This window comes from Chrysemys picta, chromosome 11 (genome assembly GCF_011386835.1).
Source record: "Chrysemys picta bellii isolate R12L10 chromosome 11, ASM1138683v2, whole genome shotgun sequence".
Classification (NCBI taxonomy): Eukaryota; Metazoa; Chordata; order Testudines; family Emydidae; genus Chrysemys; species Chrysemys picta.
Genome location: NC_088801.1, coordinates 63,403,472 through 63,425,195, shown reverse-complemented (window position 1 = coordinate 63,425,195; position 21,724 = coordinate 63,403,472). Strand labels below are relative to the sequence as shown.

The 21,724-nt window shown below is 43.3% G+C and overlaps 1 protein-coding gene across 5 annotated transcripts in view; it reads left to right on the top strand.

The window, feature by feature from the left end:
• Positions 1 to 8,439, top strand: part of PTH2R (parathyroid hormone 2 receptor) — a 99,061-nt gene extending 90,622 nt beyond the window's left edge. For 4 of the 5 annotated variants that reach the window (XM_005306086.5, XM_024109206.3, XM_065561002.1 and 1 more), the window contains 4 exons: positions 1,808 to 1,902; positions 3,880 to 4,018; positions 5,150 to 5,191; positions 5,920 to 8,439. In XM_005306086.5, coding sequence (XP_005306143.1) covers positions 1,808 to 1,902; positions 3,880 to 4,018; positions 5,150 to 5,191; positions 5,920 to 6,315 — 672 coding nt within the window. In that variant the 3' untranslated portion in view covers positions 6,316 to 8,439. The remainder of the gene's footprint in view (positions 1 to 1,807; positions 1,903 to 3,879; positions 4,019 to 5,149; positions 5,192 to 5,919) is intronic. The other variant, XR_010591367.1, reaches the window with a different exon arrangement.
• The last annotated feature ends 13,285 nt before the right edge of the window (positions 8,440 to 21,724 follow it).

The window sequence follows — 21,724 nt, the reverse complement described above, 5'->3', positions numbered from 1 at the left end:
CATTGACTAGCTGGGCTTTAGGGAGAAAGGGTCTGACAGGTAGTTCAGATTTGAAAGTTTCCTAACAAATTTCTGTTTGATTCATGTGGATGAAAGTTTTCTATAAGGGACCCCCAACCTTGTTCACTGCAAGTGTTTCCACTGGCAATATGCTGTTGTGACTGAGTGGGATTCCAATTAGTCATAGAATATCAGGGTTGAAAGGGACCTCAAGAGGTCATCTAGTCCAACCCCCTGCTCAAAGCAGGACCAATCCCCAACTCAATCCCCAAATGGCCCCCTCAAGGATTGAGCTCACAACCCTGGGTTTAGCAGGCCAATACTCAAACCACTGAGCTATCTCTCCCCCACTGTATCTTAGTGATACAAAAGACCCATATACTCTCAATTTCATCCCTTTGGCAGCATAGTGTATGCTCCTCTGGCAGCGTACACACTAGAGTTTCAACCGACACTATGACCATTTGATTATTTGTTTGTTCACAATCAACAGCCAATTCTGTGGGAGGGCTTAGCTGATGCGATAATAGGCACATGGAAGAGAACATTCTTTCTGTGCCTAATAAAGGCAGCAGTTGTACTCAGGATTTCTAAATTACACCACAGAAGTCTTGCCAAAGCTGCACCTGAGCTGGGTGGTTTGCAAATGAAAGCCCTGCGTGTACATAAGTAACACTGGCAGTACGTACAAAGGAAACAATGTGAAATAAACTGTGACAACAGGGCTACCTGTGATGCATAGAAAAATTACACTGGTGTGGAATCTAGGGCTTACTATGTCCAGTGCTCAAGCAATGCCAAAAAAAATCTCCGGCAATTCAGCGGGACCTGTTTTAAGGTGCAGTATCTCCCAAACCTCGTGGGCTGGAAAGAAATGCCATATAGCTTTGGGTAGCTGGGATTCATCCAATTTCATCCGTGCTGCTATTGCCAACTCCAGTAACCCTGGCCAGATTGAGGATATCAGCCCTTAAAAAAAAATATCACATTATACCAATCTGGCTTTTGTCTGCTCAGATCGTGATATGGTTTGAGCTGCTGCTGTGTTAAGCACAGCTGGAGTTAGGACCAGAGTCGCTGAACTCTGCTCAGTACAAGTGCACAGGGAGGTGATGGGCTACGGTGGTATTAAGCCATCGTTGTAACTCCCTGATCATGTGGTCAATGGGCATTGGTCCCAGTCCTCAGTGTGACTTAAACCTGGTGCCTATGGCCCCCAAAAGGCCATCACGGCCACGGTCCCTTTTGCTAGGCAATTCCCCCTACAGTAAACCAAGAAGGGTTGACATAGGAGTGTCTATATCATCTCTCTGCCACTCAAGGATTCCTCCCTCCCACCACCCAGATAGCCAGTCCACTTTGCACCTCTGGAATAGCCTCCAGGCCAATGAACCTGGCCCTAAAGCTTTTAGTAATGGAAAGCATGGGATCCCATCATTAATACCTCACTAATATCTAACTTTCATGGCTTAACCCATGTCAGAACTGAAGTGGTTTAATTTGGCATGGTTGACTTCAATGGAGCTGAAAATCTGGCCCATCCATGGTAACCAAGTGTGATATCTCACAACTAGCCAGGGCTAGGAACTTCAGAACCAGTAACTTTTCCAAGCAATATCCTGGACCGGTGATTAGAAATATATCATTTTTATCCTCGCTGCAGTTTTCCTATGTGGCAAAATGTTCTTCATTGTTTTCGTGCCTATGCTACTGATAACATTCTTTTCAACCTCCAAAAGTTTGCACAGCTGCCTACAAGATAGCTAACTGTGTTTGCGTCCCTGTAATACCTCTCTGTATTTTACAGCTGAACTTCATTCTGTTCTTGAATACTGTACGAGTTCTGGCAACCAAAATATGGGAGACAAATGCTGTTGGGTATGACACAAGGAAACAATACAGGTAAGTCCCTGGACTGGATTTTGTTTAACAGCATATTCAAGTTTTTTCTGGTTAAAAGGGATGCTTTAAACAGTATGAATCACCTACAAGTCTCAATAAAAGGTGAAGCAGCCTTTGAAGCATAGCTTCTGAGAAATGTTGGGGTTGATGGATTGTTTTGCTACATTCATCTGAAATATCCTGGTTTTGTAAATTCATCTTCCAGACTGTGTAGGCATGCAAATTCATCTTTCATGTGGGCATTTCTGAAAAATATTCATTAATTTATTCTAGGGCTGTCAAGCGATTAATTGCACTGTTAAACAATAATAGAATACCATTTATTTAAATATTTTTGGATGTTTTCCACATTTTCAAATATATTGATTTCAATTACAAAACAAAGACATGTGTGCCTCATTTTGCCTACTGGCATTTCTGCAGTCTTTGCTGGAAATCAGAACCATGCGGGAGCTGGCCACCATCTGAGACTGGCTGCTGATCGCTGTGTGTAGAATCCTGTAGAGTGAATTACAATAAAGTATTCCTAAGGTGACAAAAGTGTAGATGAATGTGCAAAGGCCTGCATCAGAAAAGAAAGATTACATCTTCCTTCTCACCCCTTGCCAATGGGAAAAACATAGTCTCATAGACTCATAGACTTTAAGGTCAGAAGGGACCATTATGATCATCTGGTCTGACCTCCCGCATGTTGCAGGCCACAAAGCCGTCCCTACCCTTTCCCTTTACTCTGCTGTTGAAGTCCCCAAATCCTGTGGTTTAGAGACTTCAATTAGCAGAGAATCTTCCAGCTAGCGACCCCTGCCCCATGCTGCGGAGGAAGGCGAAAAACCTCCAGGGCCTCTGCCAATCTACCCTGGAGGAAAATTCCTTCCCGACCCCAAATATGGCAATCAGTAAAACCCCGAGCACGTAGGCAAGATTCTCCAGCCTGACCCTCATTAGCCATTATACTATTTACCAGCGATGGCACGCTGTTCCTTTGACTAAAATCACGTTGTCCCATTAAACCATTCCCTCCATAAACTTATCTAGCTTAATCTTAAAACCAGACAGGTCCTTCGCCCCCACCGTTTCCCTCGGAAGGCTGTTCCAATATTTCACCCCGGCTGTCACAGTTACTCGAGCAGCCGGCTAGGTAGTGACACACTGAAGTTGCAAAGCTGTATTGAAAGAGTGGGCCTAACCAGGGGAGCAGCTCCGCCATTTTCTGGAAGCGTTTGAAACTGATCGCTGCTGGTACGTCCTGGGGTGCAAAAGGAGACAAGGTTGGGTGAAGAGGTTGTGAGCTCATGCTCCCAGCCTCCACCACACTGAGCAGTGGAGCCAGCCAGCCAGCCATCCGTGCAAGGGATGTAGCAGTAGGCACACTTCCACTGGACCTCTTGGAGCTGCAATGCTTCACAGTTCCCCCACTGAGGTGTTGCAGCTATAAGCCACACCCTATTGAAGGGTTTTTGCTACAAGCCACAGTAGAGCCCTTAATTTGTAGTGTTTTCTTGGAAATGCCCATTTCCTTTTAACTGAACCCTCTAGGCGCATGAGCTTGTCGGCATTTCACACAAGAAAAGAGAGCTTTTGCTTTTTCAAGATGAAGTGTAAAAGCTCTCACGGGTCTAATGTAATAGAAAAGTACTTGTGTACAACAGTGCACTAGTAATGCTAATTCAGGTAGTAAGTACCTGCTGAGGGAGTGACGGCTGCAGTACAAATCACCCTTGTTGGGGTACGTTTTGGGGGCAGAATCAAGTGGGACTTGATGTTTTATGCTGGATTGAGGAAATGTAGTTATCCCATATTGCCACTGGGACTTCTTTTATGCTGGAAAATGATTAGCTAAAAACAAAATAGGAAGTCGTTACTCTGTAGGAGGTTGAAAAGACAACAAATTTATGTTAGATGGAATCTTAATGAGTCTACATGATCTCCTCACTGCAATCCACTCTCATTCATGTATTTTTTGTAACTCTCTTACAGGAAGCTAGCAAAGTCCACCTTGGTTCTGATTCTGGTCTTCGGGGTGCATTATATTGTCTTTGTGTGCCTACCGCACACGTTCACCGGGTTGGGATGGCAGATCCGAATGCACTGTGAACTATTCTTCAACTCTTTCCAGGTGCGAGATATATTATCTGTTTTGTTCTCTGTCCTTCTCATCCCTTACCCCTTCTCTCTGGTTCTCTGCTGATCCTTGACACTATGTAACAGTGTAATTCTGATGCCAAAGGCAAATCACATTTTTACGGAGCTGGGACAGGGTTGGTCATTGAGTTCCTAAACCTAGTAGCAGATGGGAGCTCTGGGGGTTCGTTCCACTACTAGTACCACAGGAAGGATTGTGATGACTATATCGTGAGTGTGTTTTCTCTGGTGGCGTATTATTAGCTTTTGTGATAAAATAGATGTTTTTTTGTTTCCTAGTTAGGAAAGTTCTGCTTCAGGGATGAAGATCCAAGTTTAATTTACTTTTCTACAATATGGATTCAATTACTATGCCAGCTGGATGCAAATAACCACAAGATTACGTAGATTCAAGAAATAACAGAGAAAACAGACATTGCAGACATGAATCTGAAGATAGTAGAGAGCAGAGCTGATTGGTTGGAAATTTTCCATTGGAATAATTTTCCAACAGAAAATGCCATTTTCACAAAAATCAAAATTTTCTGTAGGAAAATATCAATTTTCCCCCCCAAAATTGATTTTCTCTCAGGAAAATTGAAATGATGGTTCCCCAACTGCCTCTGTGGAAGGGCCTTGTTAATTTCACTTTCTGACTCTTGTCAGTTTCACATTCTCTCTGCAGGCAGGATTCTGGCCAGTGGAAACATTCCATTTTGGTTCTTCTGAAAGGGAATTTTTCTGGAAGTTTCATCTCACAAAACATTTCACATTTTTTTACTTTCCGTCCTGATTTGGGACCAATTTTTTTTTTCAAAAATGTGAAATATTTCATGGGAAGGGATTTCCATTTTCCGGCCGGTTATAGTAGAGAGAGTGTCTATCTTCCGTCTCCTCATCTTCTTTCTCCAGAGATTCTGATAACAACAGATAAAACTCTGCTGGATGTAGCTAAAATAACATGGAAACAGGAATGAACTTGGAAGACTTTGAGAAATGATAAACTTTATTAATATGTTTAACATGAGTTAGATATGCTAAAATTTAGCTGGAAGGAGACTTACATTTGACATGCTTCTTCGCATGGCAATTATCCCTTAATGATTTCTGCTTCCTTCTCCTTCAGGGTTTCTTCGTCTCTATCATCTATTGTTACTGCAACGGAGAGGTAAGATTAAAGCATGGATTGGATGAGGCTCCTAACCAAAATCACTGAGTGACAGAAAGGAGATTTTCTACAGAATATAATAAGAGGATGGTTGCAAGTTAGCTGTTTGTGCTACAGCTACTGATCAACTCTTAAAGGGATAGAGTCACGCAGTTAGTTCCCTAAATTGTTATGAATTATAAAATAAACAAAATGGAAACAATTTTTGTCTGGGTTTGAACAGGCCCCTGTATTATTTGCAACATGGTGGGAAACTGACTAGTACTATTCATTGTACCAATGGAGTGAAATGACATGCACGATGAAACGTAAATGCAATGTTTAAAAAGGGCTTTCAGTCAAGGTGACATTAGTGACACAGGGCCAGATTCTGATGCTCTTACTTCAGCAACCCCTTACTCTAATGGTCCCTTCTGACTTTATAATCTGAATCTGTGATTACAATAGGATGGCTCCTGGAGAAAGGAACTGTACAACTTGAGAAAGTGAATTAGAATCTGGCTGATAGGTGATGACATTTGTTTGGGCATTTGGGATTTTTCTTAAGGGTTAATACGTGATTTTTTAACCTGATTTTACACAGCTGGAGGAGCTTCATACCATGTGAATTTTCAAGATTGTGCTTTAAAGGGAAGATGGTTAAAGGCTTCCTTTAGCTCTTGACTCCTTCCCCTTACAATTTATGCCTTAGATCTGTTGCTGATTGATTTTGTTTTTCCCTCTGGTAGGTTCAGACTGAGATCAAGAAGACTTGGACTAGATGGAACCTGGCTATTGACTGGAAAAGGACGACTCCATGTGGCAATTACAGATATGGCTCCGTCCTCACCAACATGACCCTCAGCACCAGCAGCCAATCTCAGATGGTGGCCAGCTCCCGCATGGTTCTGATTTCCAGCAAAGTCTGCAGAAATGCCAGTAGGCAAAATGAGGCGCACATGAATTTGCCTGGGTATGTTAGGAGCAATTCTGAACAGGACTGTGTGCACCACTGGGTTCATGAAGAGGCCAATGAAGATGAAGAGAAGCAGGTGGATGATATATCACTCAAGGAGTCACTTAGACCGCAGGGTAGTAGCACAGACCCTGAGGGGAACAGGGTAGAAATGGAGGAGGCTCTGTGAACAGTCATGGACATTCATGGGCATGTCCAATCTAAAACGGGTTGAATCCTCTCATGATGCCAACAGCTACTAGTATCCATATACTGCCTTGAGCCAATCTCAGTGAAGATCTTGGTCAATGGTGAAGCTTAATTTACAAGGACTCCAGACCTACATAATGCTGCTGACTACACAAAATGGTTTCTATGCCACAAATGTCAAAGGCACAAAAATGTGAATTTTTAGCACTTACACTACCTGCATTACACTTCAAACTCCGTACAGCAGACACATCTTAGATGTTTTCTGCAAATGCTCTTCTGAAGGCATGTGAAAGGTGACTCCTCCATTTGTACACCTGAAAGGAAAAGAGGAATGGATATCAGAAGGTTTACAGTATATGCATTTGAATGGATTCTCTGGACTCCAAAATGTCTTAACTGTGAATCACAGAGCTGGGAAAAACTTTAAAAGGGGTTTCATCCAGTACCTAGTGAACTTTGATCTCAACGCGGAATGTTTCAAATCATTGTTTTTAAACTGAGATGCTACTTACGTTTGATTATTTATACTATTGCTTTAGTTTGTTTTATGGAAACATCCAAACCAAAACCTCATGTACTATGTGACCTAAATTCTGTAATGAGACAGCCCCTGCTGCATGCACTGAGCTCTGCAATGATTTGGGAATTAAGTGGCAATACTAACTGAATATGAAATCATTTGAAAACCTTCCGGGTAAGTGAAATAATTCTAAAAAGAGCACCAGAAAATGTAAATATAATTAGTGCCCTGTAGTGGAGGAATGTCTCCTGCTGTATGTCGACCTCTGAAAGACTTTGATGTTGGACAGTGAATGGGTTTGTGCCCACTGAATCTCCATAAAACATCAAAAGAAACCGTGATTGGGTTAATACAGGCCTGAGCTACTTCAGCCAGCTTTAGTACTGTCAAAAGCACTTTCATTAAACACATTAAGGTCTTTGCCAGATACTTACTTCCTGTTGGCCAACTTTGGTCCAAAGATCCTTGCGCTGAGATCAAATTCTTCCACTGGGACACAATCCCACTCCATTCTTCCATGGATTTCCAAGTAGTGGAGTTCTACTCGGGGGGATTGGATGCATAAGATGGCAGCTGCCTACGCCACGTCTCTCCACGGACCCTTTAAGTGCACCCCTCTGGCAAGCTTCTGCTATCCAGGCACTTTTTCATTGCTTCAGCTCAAATGTGGTGGTGGACATGGTATAACAATCTGATAGAATAGCTAAGGAGCTCCTGCATGCCTCACCATGATGGCCCAGGTAGGAGGAACTCAGCAGAGATCCCTTAAATGGACACTCAATGGCTCTCGTCGTGGTGGGATAGTGCTGCAGTCCGTGCCTCAGTCTCGACTCTTAGAAAGATTTCACCCTTGCTCTACTCTGTCATAACAAGGGCAACAGTGGAGGGGAAAGCCCAGGAAATGCACTGAATTCCTCCCTTGTGGGAAAAACGCACACCACGGCCTAGGGGTGAAGATGGCAGCAAAAGGGCCATTTTTGTAGGTGCTGCTGTGTACGCTGAACCACTTGGGGAGGGGTGGAAGGTGCAGTATGCAGCCATTCGCATCTCCACATATTTCATCATCAGTATTGAGAATTACCAGAGTGTGCTGTAAAACATTGAAATGTTTTTTAAATGACTGGATTTGGGGGAAAGGGGTGAAAATAGTTTTTAAATGTCACCTGAGTGTAAATTGAGCCGAAAAGACTGAGATAACTAATGAACCAATGATCTGTTTGGTGTACATTTGAAACTTACCATGAACGGCAGCGCATTTCTTCCTACAAGGCATGAAAATAAGAACAAGCCGTGGTGATGCCAAGTACGCTCTCTGTGAACTGCATGATTTCACACAAAAAGTTCCAGATCCCACAGCAACTTGGTTTATCCCAACTGGATTTGACATGGGCTAAGTTCTATCGTGTCTGATTGAAACATCTGAGGGCTGATGCTGTGAAGTGCTAACTGATGTTAGACGTCAATTGTGCTGTTTCGGTGCTGTTGTTCAATGATTTTGTTGGGTAGCTATTGTTCAGTGGCACATGAGAGACATTAAAAAAAATCTCCTTTTTTCAGCTTTTCAGTTGTGCTTAAAACTTATGTCTGGCGCTTGTGCTTCTCCTTTATTTCTGCCTCTGTGGCCTATCAAATCTCTCTCAGAGACGCTCATTCATTACAGTGATCCTTTTCCTACCCAGGTATTCTCTGTGGTTAAAAGCTCAAATTTCCCACACTGAACCTATTAACTAGCCGGTAAACCTTATAGTCAGGGGAATAGACAAGATGGCAAGAGAGTTCTTTCCCATCTCCCCCGTCTCCGATATTACTCATGATATGGACTAATTCTGAAGTCCTTGTACTGTCACCTAAAGCATTCTGTACATCCCTGTGCCAAAAATGTCCTATGCAGTAGTGAGAGCTCACATGAGTACAGATTTCACAAAAGCAATTCATCCTTTTGCTAAGGAGTTCTCGGTACACCTCTTCCTGTTGTCATTTTGCATTCATTTATTGTATGGTGAAAAAGACGTTTTCTGTGGGACTCATCCAAAGTTTAATGAGCTTCACGCAGGGCCGGCTCTAGGATTGTTGCCGCCCAAAGCAAAAACAATTTTGGCTGCCCCCTCCCCCCCACCCCGGTTCTTTAATTACCCCACCCCCGGCCCCGCCTCAACTCCGCCCCTTCCCCAAATCCCCAGCCCTGCCTCCTCCCCCCAGGCTCTCAAGCCTAGGAGGGAGGGAGGGAAGGGGAGAAGCGGCGCCCGCGCCGCGGCCACTCGGAGTCTCCCCCCCTCCCAGATTTGAGAGCCTGGGAGGGAGGGAGGGAGGAAGGGAGGGGGAGACTCTGAGTGGTCGCGGCGCGGGCGCCGCTTCTCCCCCTCCCTCCCAGGCTCTCAAGTCTGGGAGGGACGGGGAGCAGCGGCGCACGAAACGGCCGCTCGGGATCTCCCCCTCCCTCCCAGGTTTGAGAGCCTGGGAGGGAGGGCGAGTAGCGGCGCACGAATCAGCTGTTTCGCGCGCCGTGGCAGCAGCAGCGGAGGTGAGCTAGGGCGGCCGGGGCACATTTTTAGGGGCGGCATTCTGGCGCCGGCCATGCCGCCCCTAAAAATGTGGCGCCCCAAGCACCAGCTTGTTTTGCTGGTGCCTAGAGCCGGCCCTGGCTTCACGGAAAGATTTCCATTGGCTTCAAAATGAGCTTTGGATCGGGTGCGTATCCTGCCATCACTACTCTAGTTCTGACTATAGCCTGAGCCATTTTTCACATGATTTCTTTTTAAATCAGTTGTTCCACCCTCTCTTTGTGCAGAGCTGTTTATCTCTGACGCAAGGTAACATTGACTGGGGCATGTATACAGCTACTGTTCCTAAGCACTAACCTATGTAGAATTCCCTATGTGGGAAACCGTACCTTAGCCTTTTTCTGGAGGAAATATTGTTTTCCATTTCTGCGAGTAAGTGCAGCTTGCTATAGTGAACAAAGCAACTAAACTCTGCCCCTGGGCAAAATTATTTAAATCCAGAATGTCCACAGCAAATATTTGTGCAGTCAAGGGAGTTTCTTGCCTGCAATAAGTGTCATTAGCATTTGTTTCCATTTATTAATTATTATTTTGCAGTCAACAAGAGACTGAAAATGCTTTGTGTGTTCATGAACTTCAGTGCTGATTATCTCTCAGAAGCACACCCACTACTGAATATCAACCCACTTCCAAAATCTCTTTCAGCAGTACTGGAACATTCTGTTCCTGATCAGAAGATTATCAACAAATCTTCCCTTTTCTAATGAAACAACATTGCCTCTTTTGCGGTAATGGACTTATGCATTGTCTAATCAACACAACAAGTGCCCTGAGCTTCAGTTTAGTGACACAATACATGGTTCTGGTACGCACGTTGAGTACAGCTGGGTGTTCACTGAAAAAAATGCTGATTCTTTGCAACCAAATCTTGTCATGGCAAAAGGTCCGTTTAAGCAAAATTCTTGACTTGAAAAATGTTTGGAAAAGATTTTGAGATGGTCGAAACGTGCTGTTTTGACATTTTCGTAACAATAAATTCTGGTTTTCCAGTTCAAAATTACTTTTCTCCTCCTCCCTCCCCCCCAAAAAAATTTTTTTTAGCTATCTATAGTTTTAAAAAATTTAAAAAAATAAAAAATGGTTGAAATCAAAATGAAACATTTCAAAATGAACTCTTTTTCTTTTTCTTCTGCATTTTTGGTTTGCAAAAATTTTCAAAGTTTTGACTTTTTCCCAATTTTGGATGGGAATTTTTTGTTGTTGTTGTTGTTGAAATCTTGAAACTTCTCAAGAGATGGGACAGCTGTTTCCTGCCCAGCTCTAATGTTGAGCTCTGAAATGGACAGATTCAATTCCGTTTCCATGTCCAATCACTGAAAGAAATGTGAAAATTATAGAAATGTAGGGCTGGAAGGGACCTCACGTCCAGCCCCTTGTGCTGCGGCAGGACCAAGTAAACCTAGAACATCCTTGACAGGTGTTTGTCTAACCTGTTCCTAAACACCTCCAATGATGGGGATTCCACAACCTCCCTTGGAAGCCTGTCACACAGTTTAGCTGCCCTTAGAGTTGGAAAGTGTTTCCTAATCCCTAACCTAAATCTCCCTTGCTGCAGATTAATCCCAATACTTCTTGTCCTACCTTCAGAGGACATGGAGAACAACTGATCACCATCCTCTTTAGAACAGCCCTTAACATATTTGAAGACTGTTATCAGGTCCCCCCTCAGTCTTCTTCTCTCAAGACTAAACATGCCCAGTTTGTATGTTTTTTTTAACCTTTCCTCATAGGTCAGGTTTTCTAAACCTTTTATCATTTTGGACTCTCCACAATTTGTCCATATCTTTCTTAATGTGTGACACCAAGAACTGGACCCAGTACGCTAGCTGAGGCCTCACCAGGGCCAAGTAGAGCAGGACAATCACCTCCCATTTCTCACAAATTTATCCCTCACATTTTGTACTAATAATAATTTGCACTAATATGAAGCCAGTATGTTCCACCCTCACTCACGCTGAGTAGTATCTTACTGCAGAATTAATAGTTGAAGTTAATGAGACTATTGTGTGTGAGTAATTGCTCCTCAGTGCAAATAAGGTATTTACAATCCAGCTCCTGCTGCCATAGTTGCCCTTATATAAATCGATGGTACACCCACATCTTGAATACTGCGTACAGATGTGGTCTCCTCATCTAAAAAAAGATATACTGGCACTAGAAAAGGTTCAGAAAAGGGCAACTAAAATGATTAGGGGTTTGGAACGGGTCTCATATGAGGAGAGATTAAAGAGGCTAGGACTCTTCAGCTTGGAAAAGAGGAGACTAAGGGGGGATATGATAGAGGTATATAAAATCATGAGTGATGTGGAGAAAGTGGATAAGGAAAAGTTATTTACTTATTCCCATAATACAAGAACTAGGGGTCACCAAATGAAATTAATAGGCAGCAGGTTTAAAACAAATACAAGGAAGTTCTTCACGCAGCGCACAGTCAACTTGTGTAACTCCTTACCTGAGGAGGTTGTGAAGGCTAGGACTATAACAGCATTTAAAAGAGAACTAGATAAATTCATGGTGGTTAAGTCCATTAATGGCTATTAGCCAGGATGGGTAAGTAGCCTCTGTTTGTCAGAGGATGGAGATGGATAGCAGGAGAGAGATCACTTGATCATTTCCTGCTGGTCCACTCCCTTTGGGGCACCTGGCATTGGCCACTGTCGGTAGACAGGATACTGGGCTAGATGGACCTTTGGTCTGACCCAGTACGGCTGTTCTTATGTTCTTATAGTTCCAAGGATCTGAAAGTATGTCAGTCAAGAATCACTGTTTGAAGTAGGGACTATTAATCCCATTTTACATTTAAATAAAATGAGAGTGAAATGAAGTGATTTCACCAAAGGCACACAGTTAGTCACTAGCAGGATAGAAAAGAAGTCCAAGAGTCCTGGATCTCAGTCACTTTTTCTTACAACTAGATCACATTTTCTCTAAGGCTCTGTCTACACTATGAACTAGGGGTGTGCTCCCCTGTTCATGGACACACACACACCCCTAGCTCATAGTGTAGACAGAGCCTAAGATAATTCTGCATCTATAAGAAAAAAATTCCAGAAATGTGAACGTTTCTGGCAACATTTTACCCATTTTTACAGCATCCAGCATTATTTAATTATATAGTTAGAAAAGTGAGCAAAATTGCCAATAAAAAAGAGTAAAATAGTTCATATATAAGGCTTCTATACAAGATGTGTCAAGCCAGTCATCAGATACAGATTTGTTTGCTTTTGGCACATTTGCTTTTAAGCCAACTTTTTTGATCACATTCTTTCTTTTTATCACAGTTTCTTACAAGATTTACTTAATTTGCTGTGAAAGTGCCTGTTAAAACATCACCTCCTTGTGCATCACATCCATTCTCACGGCCTTGGAATGAAATCTGCCTACTCTACTAACAAGTTTTTGCTGTTCTTAGCACTGCAGGGCCAGCCTCATCAATTGTTAACAGCACTGTCAGCTACGTTCTGACAGCAGAAGCTTTGTGACTGGTGACAGTGGAAGTCGAGAAAAACAGCTTGATTGGTTCAGCTCCCAGGTGGAGTTCACAGGGCAAATTGCCATTTGACATATAACCTGCACAGATTTGCTACTGGACCCGCTGAAAGGGAATTAACATGGAAAACTCACCACGTTAGTTAGAAAGTAATTTTTTCAACTCAACTATACATTCACAGTTTGAATTTCCTGGCATTATTTATTTCCTAAGAAACTGGCTTTCCTTAGTGGGGGATTACAACATTTCCAACATAATTGGCGCAAGAGAAAAAGTTACACAATCTCCTGTGCCCGGTCTGTATCCAGCATCGGCCAACGATGATGTGAAGCTGTTCCGATGCCCGACTGCTGTTATTGACACTCTCTGTTCCCTTCCCACCTCTCCCCTCCTAGCTCTGAATAAACTGAAGGTATTTGTGGCTAGAATTGGAGATTGCAATGCTGATTGCTGTGCCTCAAGAGACAGTTTTCCCTCTCTGTGGAGGGACGTGCGTCACTACCTCTCTCCAGGCAAATTGCATAGTGCATGGGTTGCGCAGCAGCCTGTTATTGAAGATTGCAGATAATAGTCCAAAAATTATGGACTCCATGAAGCTCCTCCTCGGAGATTTGCACTAGCTTCTTTTTCAGCATTAATTCCAGCAGTTCACTCACTGATTGCTCTGTAACTGCTATTTTCCTGCTGCCGTCCAGTGAGAGCTACCGTTCACCAGTTCCTCTATAGCACTTGACTTAGCTGTTTAAATGGTTTGCATAGCTGAGGGGATGTCTCACCTATGCCCTGTTAGAGTAGCTCATCTTGAGTCCTTTGCTGGCTGGGCTTGCGTGATTGAACTGTGCCTCAATGGGATGCCTGGGTTAATGGCCCGCTGTCTTCAGAGTATGGAGAAAGGCCTCATTTCCCTGAAAACTGCCTGCTTGGTAGCTGTATACAACAATCCTCTGTCTATTCTCAGAGCAGCAGGAGTAGGAACACTAGCACCAGGCCATTGGCCTGTGTCATACAGATCAGCAGATTAGATGTGGTCCTTTCTGGCCTTGAATGAAAAAGGTTCCCCGCAGCATCCCATCAGCATGCTGTAGCCCAATTCTGTCTCAGAGAGATGATCACGAGGCCGGAAAGGATAACAGAGTCTCCATTTGTATTTATTCCTTGGATTCTCTATCTAATGCTAACAAGAAAGGTGTCAGCTGATGCCAACTGTGATAGTGCTTTCTAGGTATCCCACTACCAGCTAAACTGTGACCCCCAGGTCATTTCACCTAGACCACTGAAAGAGTCATCATAACAAATGACTTTGGCTCAAATACTGAAAAGTATTTAGGCACCTCAATTCCATTGAAATCAGTGGGAGTCGGGTGCCTAATTCCCTTTGAGGATCTGGGCCTTTGTCTCTCCTAACCAGATCCAGAGCAGCAAGAAATTGAAACAGAGCAACGGTTAACAGCCCAGAAAATAAGACAACCATTCTGTCAAACCAACGAGCAAAGCTAAGCAGTCCAGAAAAGAAAACTAGTGGGGAGGAAAAACCCATCAAAATGGTCAAAGATGACATGAACGTAATAGAACGGATTTATATTGCACTTCAGCACCAGCCCCTAACTGGCCAGCATTTCGATTTTGCCTGTATTATAGAGCTTTATTAAAGAAGCCCATGGGTCAACCTCATTTTTACAGCTGTGTAGCTGCTGAAAAATTTTCAAAACTCTTCCCTCTCCCCACCCCACCCCCCGCCAACTCCAGCCCCTCTGCAGCCTTCCCTTCTGCAGAACTGGTTGCCCAAGGTCATACTTTCACACGTCATCTGAATCCAAGTCTGGATCCTGGTTCAGCAACTATTTCTGCTGGGAAAACTGGCTGCTGCCTTGGCGCAATAATATCCTCTCTTCCTGATGCACAGAAGTGACGGTTTACAAATCAATCCCTGTACGCAGCTGTCTGAAGAAAGGGTCCCCCTGGGTCATCTTCCTTGCTTTAGCACTAGCCATGGTTTCTCCAAAAGAGTGTTCTTTCTTTATAGTTTTAAAAACAAGTGCATGGCTCAGATTGATAGCACCAGCAACATGAACACCTCTTGATTTATATCACTGCCAGTGGAACTGCAAACATCCTCTTTACTATCCAGTCAGGTTGCCTCCTACCGCACCGGCGCTGATCACATCTAGTGACAGCGAGGTAGTGCATGTTACTTTCTGCTCAATGAATCAGGCCAGATTCTCCAATCTACCAAGGCCGCTTTGCCCCACTTTTGATTATGCAGTTGGAGAAGGCCATTGGAGAATTCCCCCCGGGCAGAAGAACTGCAGGTGTAAAGCTAGTGGAGCTCCACTGCTCCCTACATTGGCTTCCTCTCCCCCACTCTCTTGGGTGGATGGGAGCATGTCGTGGGTGGTCTGGAGAGAGATGAGGTGGAGCAGGGAAAGAAGGGGGTGGAGCAGAGCAGAGCTCAGTTATGCCAAATGGAGTAGGATCCCTGTACAACCCTCATTAGCTCCCTCTGTCAAACCCCCTCACTCCCTCTCCACAGCTCAGGCTGAGTGGAGACTCAAGCCATTAATGTTCTTCTCTGTCATCATATTTAAAGGACCCATTGTAATGGGGGTATTAATGTGTTCCCACAGACAATTGTAATACTCAGAAATATTTGGAATGGTTTTAGTGTGGGAGCAGGGAACGCTTAAGAGAAAGCTGCTTTGATGAGCAATGTGACCGTCATGGGACTTATTTCCTTGAAAAGGTGTGCATGCGCTCTCTGCTGAGCAAACTTGCATTTTAAAGGGTTTGGTAAGGTCATCTATCCTGCCTTAGGCCCCTACAACAGGTGGATCGAAGAGCCACTCCCTCCTATACTTGTGTCAACATGTCCCTAATGAAGAGCGGAGTCAACCTTTATTATTATTGTTGCATGGTTAGTTGCTTCTCCAAAATTGAATCCCTAAATTCCCCTTGGGCCTTCAATGCCTGTTATTTCCATACATAAAGCAGCTAAAAGAGCCAAAGTTTTTAAGATAACACATAGGAAATAAAAAATATATAGAAGCGATAGAGGGGGAGTGTCAAGGCTTATGTCTCAATGTCGCCCCCTTGAGGTCAAGGCAGGTGTGCTCTAACCTCATACATCAGTCCGTGGGCAGCAGCAGTCTTGGGACTGGTACCACAGGAAGTCTCAGCTCCCACCCTCCTGCACGGTTAAAGGCCAAGACGTAGCCCTGAGAATTTCAACAAATGGCACAAGCCAGCCCATCTTTTTTTCCCTTAAAAGGCTCAGGGTGGGAGTGCTGTCAATCTGTTCCTCAGCCAGTAACCCAGAGCCCTGGTCTGGTTCAAAGTGTCCCCCCGCCTGAGCTGAGGGCCTCCCTGTTAAGGGTCAGCCATCTGTTAAGGGCCTGCCTCACAGGTGTGGTGAGTTGGGGCTGATTGTGAGCCCTTCTCGACTCATGGAGGGGGTTCTCTGCCCCTCCACAGAGAGATTTTGATAGTTATAAAGGGTAGTTAGAGGCCTAACGCCCATTGACTGTCAGTGAGAGTTGGCAGCCTGTCATTTGTGGTTTTGACAATCTCCCCCATTAACCCTCAAGGCCTCAGCCAGCCACTAACTAATGAAGACACTTTCTCCATGAGCCTGTGCCATAATTGTTCATTAAGGGATTTCTTGCACCTTACTCTAAGGCATCTAGTATTGGGCAGGATACCGGACTAGATGGACCATGCTCTGATTAAGTGTGACAATCCCTATGTGCCTATGTTTTAACCTGTCTCTGAATCATGTGTGTATAGCAAGCATGCAATTTCGGTTACATTCATGCACCTGAGCAAAATGTATTTAAATGGGTTTCACAGCAAGGGATAGCTTGGACTGACATTGGAACTAAAGACTGGTCCATTTGCCCTAGCCAGAGACCTGCACCCAAGGGAATTGTGATAAACCTCATGAAGAAAGGGTAAAAATGGATATTGGGGAGTTCAGTTACAGTAAGCTTCATTGGGACAATAGAATTGGCTATTATAACTATTATTAATAGAATTGGCTATTATAACACATAACAAATCCATGAATTTAGTCCCAAGATCCTTAGCTTAGTATGGCTGGGACCATCTTTGAAGTGCTCATGAAGATTTATGTGAGACAGCAAGATCATTAAAACAAGCAGGCAGAAAGATACAGACTGTGAGAAAGCGACTGATAAGAGCAAGAAAGCTGATTGACGTCAATTATCATGTTGAAACTCTAGTCTTGAAAAAAAGAAGCTATTTGACTGTCAGCAATAGCTAAATCCTACCTTCATCTCTGCCTATTTGCCTGAGAAACATCACAGAGGTCAACACAGTGAAGGGGTGAATAAAAGATGCAAGAAAAGCCATCAAAGCTATGTAACGAATGCAACGGAAGTTGAACTAGCGAATTGGAGAAACCAGGAAGATTATTGATTGTTGAAAGTAAAAAAAAAAAAAAAAGGCGGGTGGCATAAAGAACGCAGATCAACCTCTGAGTACATAGCAAATGATTTAAAATAAGCCATTACTTGCCAAATTACAAATGGACATTACATTTTAGAGAAGCGATTCTTCCATTTCTGACAACCCCCCACCCAAAAATAAACTTTTGAGCAGTGCCAGAGCTGAACCTGCGATTAACTTTTCCGAAGGTTCTGAACCATCCACTTAACTTCTTCCCTCCCCCATTACGGCCAAGTTCTAGCAAACACTGGAAAAAGCGGTATTAAATACCACCCAGGAGGAGTATTCTTGTGTTATTCCTGGCACAAGATTAACAGGAGCAATGACGCCATTTTGCAACAAAGCTTGTTGTCATCAGATTTTCTGTCTAAAGCCTCAACATATATTCCTTAGTCAGGCAAAAGTCCTGTTAGGTTTGTTATGCTGGCAGACCAGGTGCCAGCTCATGCCAAGCCTTTAGGCCTCAGCCTAGCACTGCTTAACACCAGCTGAGGAGCTGGTCCATACTGTTTTGAATAAGCGATGACTTTATCAAAGCAACTTTTTCGGAGGTGCTTTGGTGAGCCTCTCGTTGAACTTTGACGATGATGGCGGTTTGCTAAATATATCTAAACAAGTGAAGAGAGCACTGAAGTTTAGAAACATAACAGGGCAAGTTATGATGGATATTGTTTCTAGGCTCAAGGAGCCTGCTTCAGCTAAAGGATTCACCCCCAATGTATGGGAAGCATTGACACCAGCTAGATGATGAAAGTAACACTATGTTATTTGCATGTACTTCAGTGGCACTGCACTGGTTTATACAGGTGGAGGATCCATGATCGTGAGATTAACATGGTAGTTTTTATTTAAAAGAAATAATTCAGTTGAGTCACGGTAGAAGAGTATTCTTTTCACATCCTCTTTGAGACCTGGTTTAATTTCATTACTCTACACTGTGATCAGTGACTTTAAGTACTCTCTGGCAAATTGGCCGTTATGCACACAGGCCATAGCTGACATCTCAGAAAATCCAAAGAGCCAGTTTATTTTTGTCAGACGTGTTTGTATTCTGATTTAACCGTGACTGAAGCGGTGGGGAAGTTTTCCCATCTTTTCAGGCTGCAATGAGTGACAGAGGTGCAAATCAGGAGTATCTCTGGTGACACTAACAGAGTCAGTCCCTTGTAAAATGGTGGTGTGAGAGTAGAATCAGCCTCCAGACTTTTGACCTAAAGGGAAGCAAAATCAAAAATGAAGTTATAGACGAAGTACATTGTCAAAGGCAAAGGAACAGCAAGTCACCTATCTAAATTGAGCTACAGTCAGTACAGATGGGGCAATGTGGCATCTCTATTATTATAACTGTGTGTATGCGGGAACATGTGAGAAAGCAAGTTCCTTTTGAACAAATTCTAGTTTATTGCAGGGAGGGGGAGAAAACTTGGCATTTAACTCAATAAGTAGCAAACTGTAAATAGTATTTTTATAGGCAATTATATCTGACAACTCTCCAGGGGTCTTGGAACACATAATCACTATGAAGTTGATGAGCATGCTTGTCTTATGCCAGGAGACACTGTGAAATGAGTTAAGAGAACTATACAAATATTTCTGCTCTATTCATGCATTGTATGATTAGCACTAATATATTTCTGCTGCAACTAACCTGATTCTGTCTGAATATATCAATAATTGTTTTGGGCCATTTAATACAAAACATAAGTTGTGCTGTGTGATGCTGGGAGACCAGGTGCCAGCTCATGCCAAGGCCCCGAGGCCTCACTGAACACTGACAGATGCATAGCTGGAAACCTGTCCGGCTCCCCTGTGTGTTAGCATTGTTAAAATAGCTGTTATGCTGATACGAATGTGTTTAGTGTTTAGTCATGATGAAATGCTTGTAGGATGCTGTACGTATTGATCTCACTTATAACATCTGTAACCCATGGTATAAAGTTCTACTGAGTGGTTGCATTGTAAACCCCTGTACCTGTAACTCACCAAACAGAAAAGAAGCATTAATTGGTGTAAAATGCTGGCTTCCTACAGAAGATGTTAGGTCCTGCCCACAAGAGGATCCATTGAAACCAAATGAGCCATTGTGAAACATCAAAGGACAAAGACCTTGTTGATTGCTCCATGAAGAGGAAACCTGCACGTGAATTCATCCTATCAACTTGAGCTCTAGGGGAAGAGAATAAAATTGCCTAATAAGAAGGATCTGTATCATTATTCTGCTTGGAATTTGGAGAGGGCAATATTTCTAAGCATAAGCAAGGGATCCCCAAACTGCTTAGCTTGGATTAGCCCTAAAGGACATACAGAGCTTGCATATTACAGCAACATTTATTACCTTTTGAAACCTAAGCCTGTAGCTTATGTGTTTGTTTACCTGCTTTACCCTTGTACATAACTCTCTTGTTTCTTTTTCCTAGATAACAAATCTTTAATTAGTTTATTATGGGACTGGCTAATAGAGTTGTCTTTGGTATGCAATCTCTAAGGTACAACTGGCCTTGTCCTTTGGGACTGGAAATAACCTGCATATTGTTGTGATTTTTGGTGTAAGGGACCATCTATTGAAAAGGCAGGCTTGCTTGCATCGCAAGAGAGACCGGAGTGCCCAAGGGGACTGTCTGTGACTCCATGTTAAGGCTGTTATAGTGCTTGAGGAGTTTACATTTGTTACTGGGTTGGTGAAATCTAACTATAGAACATACAGCCAGTTTGGGGTTTGTGCCCTGTTCCTGGCCAGTCTGCTCTGAGGTTGGCACTCACGCTTGTGAGCTACTCCAGACACCCAGGCATCTGGTCCCCTTTGTGGAGATATATTTTTTCCATAACAAGCATCAGCATATTTATGTCGCGACTTTACCACTGTGATGCCAACAAGCTGTTCATTTAATATGTTCGAAATTCCAGGAACTAGCATGCTCAGCAAAGGTGCCAGTAGATCTCATGCTGGTTGTAATGAGTTTATGCAGGAGACATGGGAACACATGAGTTTCCAAGAAGCCAAAGAGCACATCTAAGCAGGAAAAAAACCCACCACAGCAGCGAGTCTCAGAGCCTGCGTCAACTTATTGGGGCTCTTTGGGCTTGTGCTGCAGAGCTAAAAATAGCAATGCAGACGTTCAGGCTTGCGCTGAAGACCAGGCTCTGAGATCCTCCCCCCAGCACCGGGTTTCGGAGCTTGGGCTCAAGTCTGAGCCTGAATGTCTAAACTGCTATTTTTTGCTCCACAGCATGAGCATGACTCAGTTGACCCAGACGCTGAGACTCATTGCCCTGGGTCTTTTTTTTTTTTTTTTTTTTGCTTTGTACTTGCACCCTGAGTTACTAAGCACTACTGTTATATACATTCGCTCTATACATCAATCCTTACTGTAATAATATAGACAGTATTATGATCTTAAACAGGATCCATACATTCAACAAAATGACTACAGCTACACCCGCAAATGAACAAATGTCCATACACCTTGAGTTCCAGCTTTGTCTCTCTTGTTCACCAGTATCACACACAGTTTGGAATTCTAGTCTACACAACACACAGAGACACCTAGTGCGTGAATGATATAAATGCAAGAAAATACATCTTGACACTCATTGGCCAAAACTGAGATGCCACTTAAGTATACTGTTTTGGAAATAATGGGACAATCTAGAAGCTTTCTGATGTTTAGAATATTAAAGGGAATAATTATTATTTTATTATTCTTAAACTGTATATATTTGGCCAGAGATTGATATGATGCTTTACTAACATACAGTACTACACATTTCATGTGCTGATAGTTTGCTAGTCTAAGGTAAATGGAAAACAAATACAAGACAATATGGAGGGCATTCCAGGGATGGGAAAGCAGGGAGAGATTAATGGAGTAGGGAAAAGGTGATTAAAGCATTCCTGGAAAAAGTGGGTTTTACCATAAGAAGTTTGGCAGCGTGGGAGATTATTCCAGGTATAGAATAACATGACAGAGAGCAAGAAGCCAAGAATGAAAATAGAGGTGCAGTTAAGCAAGAGGACTAGGAAAGGTGCAGGGAGCAAATAGAGTAGGTAGAAATGACAGCAGAAATGTAAGTAGAGAGAGGACCTTGGTTGAGATGGTCAGTGACAGAAAAGGAAAGTGACTTGCACAGTGAATGGATTGGCAGGTTAGCAGCACCAGCCTGATTTTCCACTCCATTACACTAGTGTAACAGAGCGGAAGACCAGGCCTAGTAGGCCTGACTAAGTCTGGTGTAAATCAGAAGTAACTCCAGTGAAGTCACTGGAATTATAGATGTGTAACACTGGGAGTGACAGAAATCAGAATGAGGCCCTATGAGCTGGTCCACACACAGACTCACACGGATAGCACTCAGT